Below are 12,329 nucleotides of genomic sequence, written 5' to 3'. Positions count from 1 at the left end.
TATGTTCCCGAAGGAATTTTAGCAGTTGTTCAGATTAGAAGTGTGAAATCTCAAGATTAATATTCAATTTTTTCCGTGGCTCAATTTCCATAGGCACACTGTTACGAGGTAAAATTTTAGGAATGTTTTCTATTTCTGTTTCTGGTTCAATATCTTCCTGAACATTGCAACTCATGATAGTTTCTAACAACTGATGAGTTGAATCAGAAACAGAGTCAGGATTTTTGATAAATGTGCTAATGGCATCGTCCTCCATTTCATATTTAAAACAGAGAACCTCGGTGATGGTAAGGATGGGTCTAATTTCTTCATCTTCAGATTCAGGCTCTTTAACAGGTAGAGATTTTTGAATCAAGGTAAATCTGGGTTTATTTGATGAACTCGATTCTGCAAGGGGGGTAAAGGATAAGGTTCTTTGTAACTTCCCCATTGGATATTACCATGTTTCTAGACCGACACCCAATGTAAACATCTACGACTATGAGCCAAGGTCTTCCTAAAATCAAAGGGTGCCCACCGACTGGGGATTGGGTATGTAAAACCAAAAGGTCAATAGGGTATTTCCATGAGTCTACCGAAATAGTGATATCTTCCAGCTTCCCTACCATTCTAATAGTAGATCGATCTGCCAATTGTAGGATAGTGGGAATTGGTTTAAGGTTTCGCAGACCCAAGGTAATCACAGTTGCAGAGGTTATAACGTTAATTGCTACCCTGAAATCTACTAGTACATTTGGGATATTCACCCCCTTAATCTTCAATGTCGGAATTAGATTCCTAGGATCCCCATATTTGACAAGTATAGATTTCCCTAGCATTATATCTGATAATTTACCCATGACATGAATAGTAAGTGGGTCCTTTGGTTTTCTACCAGGTTTCATAGAAAAATATTCTTTAATTGTCTTAGCATAAATTGGTATGTCCTTCATAGCTTGAAGTAATGAAATTTTAACGAATAAATTTTTCAATTCTCCCAAAAAGTAAAATTCATGATGAGGACTCTATTTGCTCAAAGATAATCTTTTAGGATAGGGTGGACCAGTCTAACTCTCTCTAGTAATAATAGTTTGTGAAGGGGTTTGTTGCTTTATAGGAATCTATGATGGCTCATCCCCTATCGTTCTTTGTTTTGGTTCTGAGACTTCATCATTAGTATGCTCAACAATTATAGGTGAATCCTGAGTATTGACCACCCAACTAGATTGAATATTTAATTCATTACATTCCATAGTAGCAATACCATATGCTGGGAGGTTTAGTGTCTCAATCTGTTGAGCCCCTTTGTTATGTGTATTCAAATTGGGTTGGATATGCAATTGGGGACGAAGAGGAGGATTACTAGTGGGCGCGTTAGTAGGCAGTTGTAGTTGTTTTTGTGGCATAGGTTGGGAGAATTGTCCTAAAGGGGGAGGAGAAGGTCCACACCAATTCTAGGACCATGAAGAATTCAAACCAGATTGAGGATGCCAAGGTTTTCCATGACATCGAATATGGGTAAGATTGCGGCTAAGAAGGTGAAAAAGGTACAGACTACTGACCAAAATTCATATTATTAAAATAATGAGATGGGTCTTGAGGCATACCTTGATTCATATGCGGTGGTCGTGGTTGCTATGGTTTCCTTGATCCCATAAAATAAATTTGTTCTACTTCTTCATTTGTCCCCGGAAGGATTTCCTTCAATCGAGGAAGAGACAGGAAAGTGCTTGTGGAATGACTCTATTCACATATCGCACAAGTCTCCACATAATTTAATGGACATTCCTTCAACGATTGCTTCTTCCTGTATTGAGGGCTTAAAATAGGCATGGCCTTCTCTGCTTCCATCTGCTTTTGATTCGTCTGCAACACATCTAGCTGCGATGATAATGTGCTCAGGATATCGGTTCTCATCTTGTCCAGAAGATTCCCAATTTTCGCCTTTGTAACTCCACCACTAGATGTTTTGAGAATTTGGATTCCCTGCCTCTGTCTTGCATCCCTTCATGAACACTTGATGCGTAATTCACAGATGGTGTCAAATTTCTCCTTTGGTATATCTCCTTTCCCTACTACGTTCAATAGCTCCAGAGATTCCTCCCTCAGTGCCTTGAGAAAAATGATCTTCAAGATATTCTTATCCAAGTCACTATGGCTAGATCTCTGCAAACTATATTGAAAACGTTCCACAAAATCTTCCATATTCTCATCCTATTTCTGCATAATCTTAAATATTTCTTCCTTTACATTCCGAGAATTGCAGTAGCCCTGATATTTCTCAAGGAAAATCGTCTTCATATCATTCCATGTAGCAATAAATTTTTCTCCCAAACCCATAAACCATCTTAAATTTGTGTCTTTCAAAGTAGCGGGAAATATCTTCAATTTATTAGCATCAGAAATGTAATCATACCCTCGACAAACAACGTCGAATTCAAAAAGGAATGTGTCTGGATCCTCAGAAGTAAGACCATGGAAGTTGGGTAGTTTTGTCAAAGGAATGGGCTTCATAGGTGCATCACCTCTAATATCTCCAATTGGAAATTAAATTGAAGAAGTTGCAGGAGCCATGAATATCTGCCAATACTCACTTGGAATTTGAACAGGTTTTGGCTCTGGTTGTTTTATAACAGGTGATGGAAGTCGTTTAACAACACTCCCTTGATCAAATGGTGCCAATAATTCCTTAAAATCTTCTTCCTCTGAACTTGCAATATGTAGTTCCTCAGATCCTCTGCTTGCTACTTCTTCTTCACTGAATTGCACTTTTGCTATTGGAGGAGGTTCTGGTTGTGAAATTGATTTCCCTCTAGATCTCGTATGAGATCTTACCCTAGCAGCAGCTCGTGACAATGCTCCAAACTCAGCCCTTGAGATGATCTCTTGGATGTAAGTTTTTCTACCCAAATCAACCCCTTTTATTTTCGGGGGTCTTCCTTTGCCCCTTTTATTGGTGTCTATGTTCATACAATCAAGAAATAAAAGGGAAACATTCAAACAAATTAAAAGATAAAGACCTAGAGTAGGATAAGAACTTCCTTCCCTAGGACGAGAGAGTGGCCCCTAAAGAAAACCAAAGAAATAAAATAATCAAATCACAGAAATCAAGCTCAGGACCTGAAACAGGGTGAAAAATAAAACTTCCCTTCCTAGGACGAGAGAACAATACTTATGAAAGCAAAACAAAGCAATCTAAATCTCCAGACCTGGAGCAAGGTGATAAAAACTTCCTTCCCCATGACAAGAGAATAATCCTACAAAAACAAGAAAAGTAAGGAACCAAACAACCAAACGATCTAATACTCAGGACCTGGAGAAAGGTGTAAGCTTCCTTCCCCAGGATGAGATATCAGTCCTATGGTCAATGTTGGTTGTACTTTCGTGCCTTTGATAGCCTCCCCGGCAATGACGCCAAAATGTTGGTGTCCAAGTATGAATCATGCAATTCACCCAATCCACATTTAATTGTCAACCCAGGGTTCTACAAGTTGTTTCAAGGCTATCGTGCATTGTATGTGCAGGCCACAGTTTCCCTACCCAGTAGTGAACATTAACTATAAATTCATCAATGTGTAACAGCGAGTAATATTGTTACAACAATAAGAGTAACAACAAGTAATAATTGTAACAACAATAAGAGTAGCATCAATAAGGAATGACATCAATGCACCGATAAACATTCACAACAATAGTAAACTCGCAGATATAAACCTAACACACATCTAATGCAGTAGCACCTGGTCAGGAGAGTGGGCTCAACTCCCTGATTAGGGCTGTGGTGAGATCAACAAATCACGATATGCTCAAAAGATCAACTTGTCATTAATAAAAGAAATATTACAAGTGTGTTGTTATAGAATCAAAGTTAGAGTATTTCTCCTGTAACATTAACAACTCTTAACAATGATGGCTTCACAGCCTGCAACTCTACTTTATACAATTTGTCAATAATACAACTCCTAGAATTACGGCACTATCTGCCCTTAATTACATGGTGGTTTTCAGAACAAAACATAATGTTAAAAGATAGCAGTGTGTCAATCAAAAGGTTGATTCACCGTTGTAGCCAGTATTCAAGAATAGTGCTACCAGTTTTGATAGCATCATTCAGTGAATCATGGTCCTGGTCATTCTCCCTTTAAATCTGCAAAAATAATTGAATTAGCAAGCCACTTAGGTAATAATCCCCTACGACTATGCTTCATTGACCAATAATCCATAAAGACATGACGAGAGGTATACCTATGCATTTTAAGATATCGATTAACCACTACTAGAGTGAAATGGATAAAAAGAACAATGTAAAAGGGTTAGTAAAAGTATGCAAATCTAACCACCAACAGTTCCTATCCAAGATATGTTTGTGATTAGATAATCGAACCTCTCAAGGGCCCTATCATCCATTAGGGTGATAGATTTTCTAATAATATTTGTGAAATGAACAACTCAAGAAGAGGAACAATATCCTTAGTGAAGAAGTCAATGCAAGCTCTGAGCCAACAACAAAATAATTGGATTTCAATTAATCCCCTCAAGATGATGATCTCAAATAAGGCAAGGATTATGTATTAAAATAGTATCGATGTTTTTCAAATGTTGTCTTTTGATGGGATTTTTTTTCAAAGGTTCAAACCTATAAAAATCCCAATAATTTAGATCAGTGGCATGTTCTAAATGTAAATTTTGGCTAACTCTTAGTCATCAGACACAAGATTGCAAATATGAAGATGAAAATATGCAATTCCTAATGTATTTTCCATGATCAGGTTGAGATTTATAATACAAATACTCTTTCTTGTTTTAAAAAAAGGAAAACATAAAGAATGTCATAATATTTAAATTAACTCCTCTACTTTTATTTGTATAATCATAATTTGGTATTTTATTTACTTAGGGGTTGTTCTTAGTTCACTAAAGGGTTTAGAATTTTAATTAGTTATCAATAATTACTAGATAAAGAGTAGGATTTAACCTCTATAAAATATTTTAGAACATTCTTAATAATATTAACAAATTAAAGTTGAGATTTATCTTAAAAGTAGTTATGATTTTTCTATATTTTTAATTAAATTGATTAATTTAAAAAAAAAATATCATGTAAAGTGAGTTATGAATTTTTGGACATGTAGTATTGATAAGCATTGATATTGGCCTATGATATTGTAACAAAGGCTATATAATCAATAATAATCTCCACAAAATGTTGATTAATTAAAAAAAAATGTCATGTAAAGTGAGTTAGGATTTTTTGGACATGTAGTATTGATAAGCATTGATATTGACCTATGATATTGTAACAAAGACTATATAATCATTAATAATCTCCATAAAATGAACACCTTTTTTTTCAAAGGTGGGAAAACCTATCATAACTTAGTTGTCAAACTAACAGTGAGGACAACTATCTGCTAACGGCCAATGCAAGTTGACTCATCACCCTTCTTCAAGGAAACCCATGTTGGTGGTTCATAAGGGGGCAGCCTTTCACTCTTGCCAAATACCTTTGAGTCTTGGGCCATTAACCTATTTCCTTATGTTGGAGGAAGAATGAATTGATATATAAACTCATTTTATGTAATTATGGTTTAATTTTTTTTTTTAATTTATAAAACCTCCATTACCATAAATATTTAAAATATAATTATTTTAATAATTAAACTCTATCGCATGTAAAAAAAAATTACTATATATACCCCATAACTATTATAACATATTTCAATAAATGGTTTCAATATAAGTGGAGGCAATGTGTTAAACATTTCATTTATTGTAATCATTTTTCCTTTTTCATTCCACTGTCGAATGTTGCGGATTCCATGGATTAAATATTTCTTTCATTATAATACTTTACCCTCCAATTATCCCCGGCACCTGATTGACTTTGAATATGTGGTTTCCAACAACGATTTCACCTTAACAATGGAGAAGCCCTGGTACCTGGGCGATATCCCGCGTGGCAGGGAAGGCATGCTATTAGCCTCACTGGGGTTCGACCCAAGGTTATACATGTTGCGGTGCGCAGCTACTGTAATCATAGGACAGACTATGTAAATATTGTTTCTGTTTTAATATAATACTTCTGTAGAGAGATTTACCTCCTCATTTTAAAAAAAACAATGGAGAAGCCTGACAGTATCTCGTACTCACGAAATTATTCCAAATACCAACGGGTTCCCAAGAACTCCGGGCTAGTTATATTTATATCGTTTCCTACTATACTGTATTCCAAATACCAACGGGTTTCCAAGAACTCCGGGCTAGTTATATTTATATCATTTCCTACTATACTGTGCTAACAAAGTACTGATGACTACATAAGAGCATACGCATGCCAAATAAGATAATAATGTCCACCATAATCAGTTAGACCTATGTGTAGCAGTTCTAGTATCGGACAATCGGCATTCATGAAATGTGAACTGACTATATCCCTTCTGTCTCTAATAAAAAATAAGCAGGAGGTCCACCCAGAGTTGGGCCAGCTTTCATGAAATACGCCTTCAGGTCTTCGAAGGTAACTCCTTTGTACTTTCGAGGGTGCTTCTCATCGATCAGTTCTTCAGGAGCACGAATCTCCGCTTTGTCTGTAAAATCCAGAAAGAACGCCATGGACAGTCGTTCCGATCCTCCATACACCACACGGTGCTCTGCACTGCGGTATCTGCCATTACTCCACATCTGCCAACCATCACCATCACTTGTTTTAGTTACAATTTCTAAATTTAGCTTTAAAGAAAAAGAGGTCGAAAGATTCACCTGTAAACAGTCGCCGATGTTAACAACAAACGATCCAGGCAAGGGCTTCGTATTAATCCACTCTCCTTCCTTTGTTCGGATCTGAAGGCCACCCACATCGTCTTGGTACAGAATAGTAAGGCACCCGATGTCTGTATGAGCTTTCGAGTAACGCTGCTGCTGCTTATCATGATCGTTTTTGTTGTGATAGAAATTCATGCGGAGCCACCCTTGAGATTTGTCAAAGAGAGGTGATGAATAGTGCTCAGTCACATCAACACCCAGACTGCAAAGAACCACTTTCAGTATCCCATGTGACACCTCCCTCATCTCCGCGTTGTATTTCTGCATCGTCTCACTGGAACAGTACATAAATTTAGATATCACTCCCACCATGAATATTGCTTAGTTTTTTCGCAGAATTCATTCATTTATTTTTGGTTTATTATGTTGTGTTTAAGTTTTCCTTGGGACAGAAAATCTATTTTATGTATTCAAAAATGTATTTTAAACAATAAGAAATCACAATCTTATCAAAAATTATACTGATAAATTGTAACCAACAAACCATTTCATCTATTAATCACATTACACATTATAAATTTTTTTTTAAACATAAAAATTTTGATAAAAAAATAACAACTTCCCTAAATATATGCAACAGCTAACAAGCCACATATATCAACAACTTATAATTTAACCTAACTAGACCTCAGGAGACCACCTACTACTGATTTGGAACCTGAATCCCAGACTCCACAGGACCCCTATCCTTCCGACCTTACTCTAACGAACTGTCCCCAAAAACTTAAACCTAAATAAATACCACCATCCTGCTACTCATTAAATAGACATTATAAATATTACGAAAACTAAAAGTTGAAGATGCTGAAACAAACCGGAATTTGTGGTTTCCTTGGGGCCAAAGTTTGGAAGAGATGTCATCTACTGAATTGTCGTCAGGAAAGACCATGCCCTCAGGGAGCGAATCTTTACCCTCAGGACCCGTCTTGGGTACTACATAACCAGTGTTGAAAATGGGAGAAATGGCTCTTTCTTTTATATCAGCGGGCAACTTAAACATGTGTCGGGCCATGGAGTCCACTGTTTGAACGAGAGTTGAGTCGACTCCATGGTTGATAGCACGGAAGAAGCCCAGTTCCTGGCATGCCTCTCTCAGCTTCTCAAGCTCCCGCGGGTCATGATGATGGCCATCTCCTCCATATTTCCATGGGAGGAGAGAGAAATCAACGACCGGGAGATCGACGAATTCGCAAGTGGAGGCCATGGCTTTCACTCGATGGAGAGGCTTCTTGCTCACACTCTTCTACTTGAAACAGGATATGGCCATTCTTATCGAAGGTTTTTAGTTAAAAAGATTATAATAAACTAAATATATTGTGAAAGTTTCACCGACTCTCCGCATCAGTCGGCTGTGTGCTTTTCGAGCACTGCAGGGCTGGACACTTATCGTCAAATCTCTGGTGGGTTGGTGTGCTGTTCGAGCACTGCAGAGCTGGACACTTATCGTCAAATCTCTGGTGGGTTGGTGTGGAAAAAGGGTGGTTTTTTGGGCATGGCGTAAACTACACGTGTTCTGCATTTTCTCAAGCTTTATGATTATTTTTCTACAATTTCTATGTATAGGATGAAGGCCCGCAGAATACTAAAGGGCCGAGCGAATGTGGAACCCATGTGGATAACTTTTCAGATAACCCACGTGAAGACATCTGATTTAGCTTCCGCATTTCTAGAAGCTTGGCGCTACGGGTGGTTCACTTAGTTATCTTGGGCATTGCCTTTCGAACAATATGGTAACTTTACTTTACTAGGAAACCCAGTAATAAATTTTATGTATCGATTCTTTCATGCCATCAAAGTCATGAAAAAACGTTTGACAAAGAAACCCTTCTTTAATAAATTTTATTTACGGATTCACTTATGAAAACGAAGTCAAAAAAAGCGTGTCAGTGACGAATATCTTAGACTTTTTCTAAGCTAAGCTTCCGTAACAAGTTAGGCACACCAACACGCCGTATTCTGACCATTATGTTTTGAAAAAATTTCTTAGGAAATTTTGTAAATTTAAATAAAAATTGTTAAAATTTATAATTATAGACGTTTTTAAATTTTTTTGAGAGTGTGAATCTATTTTTACCATAAAAATATGATGCAATTTTTGTTTTTACAATATTTTTAAATTTTTTAATCCAAATTCTAACCATTTTTGACCATCTCGTAATGCCTCTAATTCCATAAATTACTCCCACAAACACAAACATCTTACATCTTACATTTTATTGGACCTAATTCTCAAGTTTCCAACTTTCAATATTCCCCTTGGTTAAATTTTAAATCCCCTCACTGTCTGTCGCTTTTTTCTGCATTACCATTTTAGCTCTCAGCGATGGATGATGGGTGAAGTGTTGCTTTCGTTTTACAAGAAAATACAATAATTTCGAAGCATTTTAAGCTCTGATTTTTGTTTTCTGCATTACCTTTTTAGCTCTCAGCGATGGATGATGGGTGAAGTGTTGCTTTCGTTCTACAAGAAAATACAATAATTTCGAAGCATTTTAAGTTATGATTTTTATTTGTGAAAAATTCATTTACATATTTAAAAATAAATTATAAATAATAAGAAATTATAATTGTGTCAAAAATTATATAACTAAATTTTATTCCGACAAAAAATTTAATTTTATTATTATAAAAATTATTAAAAACATAACATTAACAATTTTTTTAATAAAAAGTGTTGGTTTTTTAACTTAGGCTTAAATAAATTATATATAAGAATAAATAATTTATATATACATTTATGAATACATATTTATTTATATATTTTAAAATATATTATAAATAATAAGAAATCACAATCATGATAACTAAATTTATGTTTAAAAAATAAAAAAATTGAATTATAAATAATAAGAAAAGGTAATCATGCCAAAATTTGTATCACTAAATTCATATTAAAAAAACAAAAAATTTGAATTACTATCATCATAAAATTTGTTGAGAGCATAAATTTTTTTTTTTATTATGTGATGCCTCCTAGTTTAATGGTTAAATAATTTATACATACAAATATAAGTTTAAGTGTATTTCAACTATTAACAATAAAATTAGGTGTTAAATTGTGAAGATTTAAAAAATATAGTGTACTTGGTGTTTTAGATGTATACTAATTGGAAATGAAAACATTATGAAACTTATTAAGTTTATACTATTGAAACTAATTTTTTTAAAAATTCATAAGAATAGAAACTTTGGTGATTTTTACTAATTTCTAAAATGATAGCCATAAAATGTTTTATAATGTTTTTTGTAATTACTAAGAATTTATATCAGTTATAGAAAAAATTAATCATTATAAGAATAAAATAATTTTATCTTTTAGAATCTGGACAATCATTTTTTAGAAATGATAATTGGGAAATACCTTTTTGGAAAAAATATAAATTAGCTCATAGGTGAAATTCAACCCTTAAATGTTTCCATGACAACAAGTGTCAAAACATTATATTAATACACCATTTAGAAAGGTTTTATAGCGTTACAACAAAATATGGCATCCACAAACTATAAAGTCCCAAGCACAAATGTAATAGCTTTGTGTAACTCATGGACACTGCTTACTATCACCTTAATAGCTCTTCCCCACAGTTTATTTTAGCTAGTCTCCAACACAAGGAGGGATTCCCTAACAGACAATCGTTAAGGCTATGGAGTCAAGACTCAAGGTGAAGTTTGAAGAATATGCCTTAACAAAAAAAAGGTTTTAGAATAATGTAGGGAAATCGAAATGAGGAAAAAGATATGAGAATCAAAGGAAAGGAGGAAGAGGGGAACAAGGAAATGGGAAGAAAAGAGGAAAAGGGGAACAAGGAAATGGGAAGATATAGTTGGTGCATATTAATCTATGAGCTAATGAAGTCATGAAATATTGTATGAAAGGAAAAGACTAGTTTGTCACATTGAATAAGTTTGGTGGGTTTTGGTAAGGGTTTTATGCACCCTAGTCAACAAGGAGGAAGTGACCCGGACTGAGGCTCTTTAATATCCCAAGCTCTTTGGAATAGTCACCCCTAGCGGGTTTAGAGTCTCCGTTGGCCTTTTGCCTCTTCCTCTTTCGAAAGAGAAGATAAGAAAAACCTAGAACTACATATATATATATATATATATATATATATATATATATATATATATATAATGGAATGCAATTAAAAATAAATAATAAACCACCTTCTATCTGCTATGAAATAACACCTTAAAATCAAAGTGATTGAGGAAGATGGTAAAGTATACATATGATTAACTTGATGGAATTCGGAACAAAATGTTTAAAATATAAACAAATGTTATTTCTAAATTCTGAATGTAACTATAGATTAGCATATTGAAATATCCTTGATGTGATATATGTAGGAGGATGAAGATGCAACTCTTCAACCCCTTTAAACAAGCATAGGATAACTTGAAAGTTGCTTATCATCACACATTTTATATATATATATATATATATATATATATATAATTGATGATTAAAGTTTAAAAATAAATTACTGTAACAACCTCAGTGAGAGAAGTAACATTTCAAGCTTTTATTCACAAAGTAGTTTAATGAACTAATGATTGAAATACTATATATAATGCAAAGATTGTTATAATACAAGTATTATTTTTGTGCATGTGCATGAAACATCCTGAGAACATCTAAATTTTATAAAAACCCAAACCTGAAAAATGTTTAGACTGCCCATATTCTTCCAAATATAAATCTCAAAAGATTGACTAGATCAATCGATTATATATGACATAAATAACACAAAAAGGAAAAGGGACAACTAAGCCATTATATATTCATGGATTCCAATCATGTAAACAACAATGATTCTTCAAAACTTTTTAAAAAAATATAAAAGGCATATCATCGGCACCCATGGAAATGTATAAATGATTTCAACCGAAATAATTCAAATTAAAACTTCTCACAATATCGCCACAGTTATATAGTCACCATAGGTCCATTAACCAACATTATCCTCATATGCTACAACCTCAGAGAGCTCTCCTATTGCTAGAGATTGATCCTTATTCGACCATGGTACCTCCCATTTACCCAAAAAAGAAAAAGATCATGTGAAATATTAGACAGAGGCCTCTCTATCAATCACAAATTGATAATCATCTTCCATGATAACAAAGATGGAAATTTAAGTTTGTTTCTCTCAAATCAGATACAGATTGATACATCATTAAGGAGACAGGTAGCATTGAGGATCTGTTATCCAATTCGGGCTGGGAAAATCCAAATCAAAAAACTTGATTCGATCTTTGTCTCCTCTGATGTTCACTATAGATTCTAACCAAGGCCAAATCCTACAACTAAAAACTCGAAATTAGTTATTAAAAACCAAGGTTTGAATAATAAAATCAACTTGAAGTTGTTAATAGAGCTGCATAATATCAAATCAGTAAGAAAATAACATCATTATCCTCTTATGTCCTTTGCAGGTTCGATGGCGAGATTAACTCGATGAAAACAGAGTGCTCCAAACCTGCAATCAGATCTCGACCAAAAGTCAAAATCCCCTACAAATCATTTC

The 12,329-nt window shown here is 34.4% G+C and overlaps 1 protein-coding gene across 1 annotated transcript; it reads right to left on the bottom strand.

The window, feature by feature from the left end:
• Positions 1-6,203: 6,203 nt before the first annotated feature.
• LOC149153345 (C4-beta,C20-epoxidase-like) lies at positions 6,204-8,205 on the bottom strand. Its single transcript, XM_089439028.1, has 3 exons — positions 7,617-8,205; positions 6,739-7,075; positions 6,204-6,660 (listed from the first exon to the last, which is right to left on the bottom strand). Exons 1-3 carry the CDS (start codon positions 8,003-8,005, stop codon positions 6,406-6,408), a joined length of 981 nt encoding a protein of 326 aa, XP_089295154.1. The 5' UTR covers positions 8,006-8,205; the 3' UTR covers positions 6,204-6,405.
• Positions 8,206-12,329: the final 4,124 nt, after the last annotated feature.

This window comes from Pinus tabuliformis, chromosome 9 (genome assembly GCF_031772625.1).
Source record: "Pinus tabuliformis cultivar Carrire ecotype Pingquan chromosome 9, CPIR1, whole genome shotgun sequence".
Classification (NCBI taxonomy): Eukaryota; Viridiplantae; Streptophyta; class Pinopsida; order Pinales; family Pinaceae; genus Pinus; species Pinus tabuliformis.
Note: the sequence above shows the minus strand (reverse complement) of the source record. Positions and strands in the feature narration are given on the sequence as shown.

Bases quoted from the DNA above. Each gene is read 5' to 3' on its own strand.
- LOC149153345 (XM_089439028.1), bottom strand. From the start codon at position 8,005: ATGGCCTCCACTTGCGAATTCGTCGATCTCCCGGTCGTTGATTTCTCT. The intron at 7,076-7,616 runs GTTTGTTTCAGC...GTACTGTTCCAG, and splicing joins CAAGGAAACCACAAATTCCG to TGAGACGATGCAGAAATACA. The intron at 6,661-6,738 runs GTGAATCTTTCG...GATGGTTGGCAG, and splicing joins ACATCGGCGACTGTTTACAG to ATGTGGAGTAATGGCAGATA.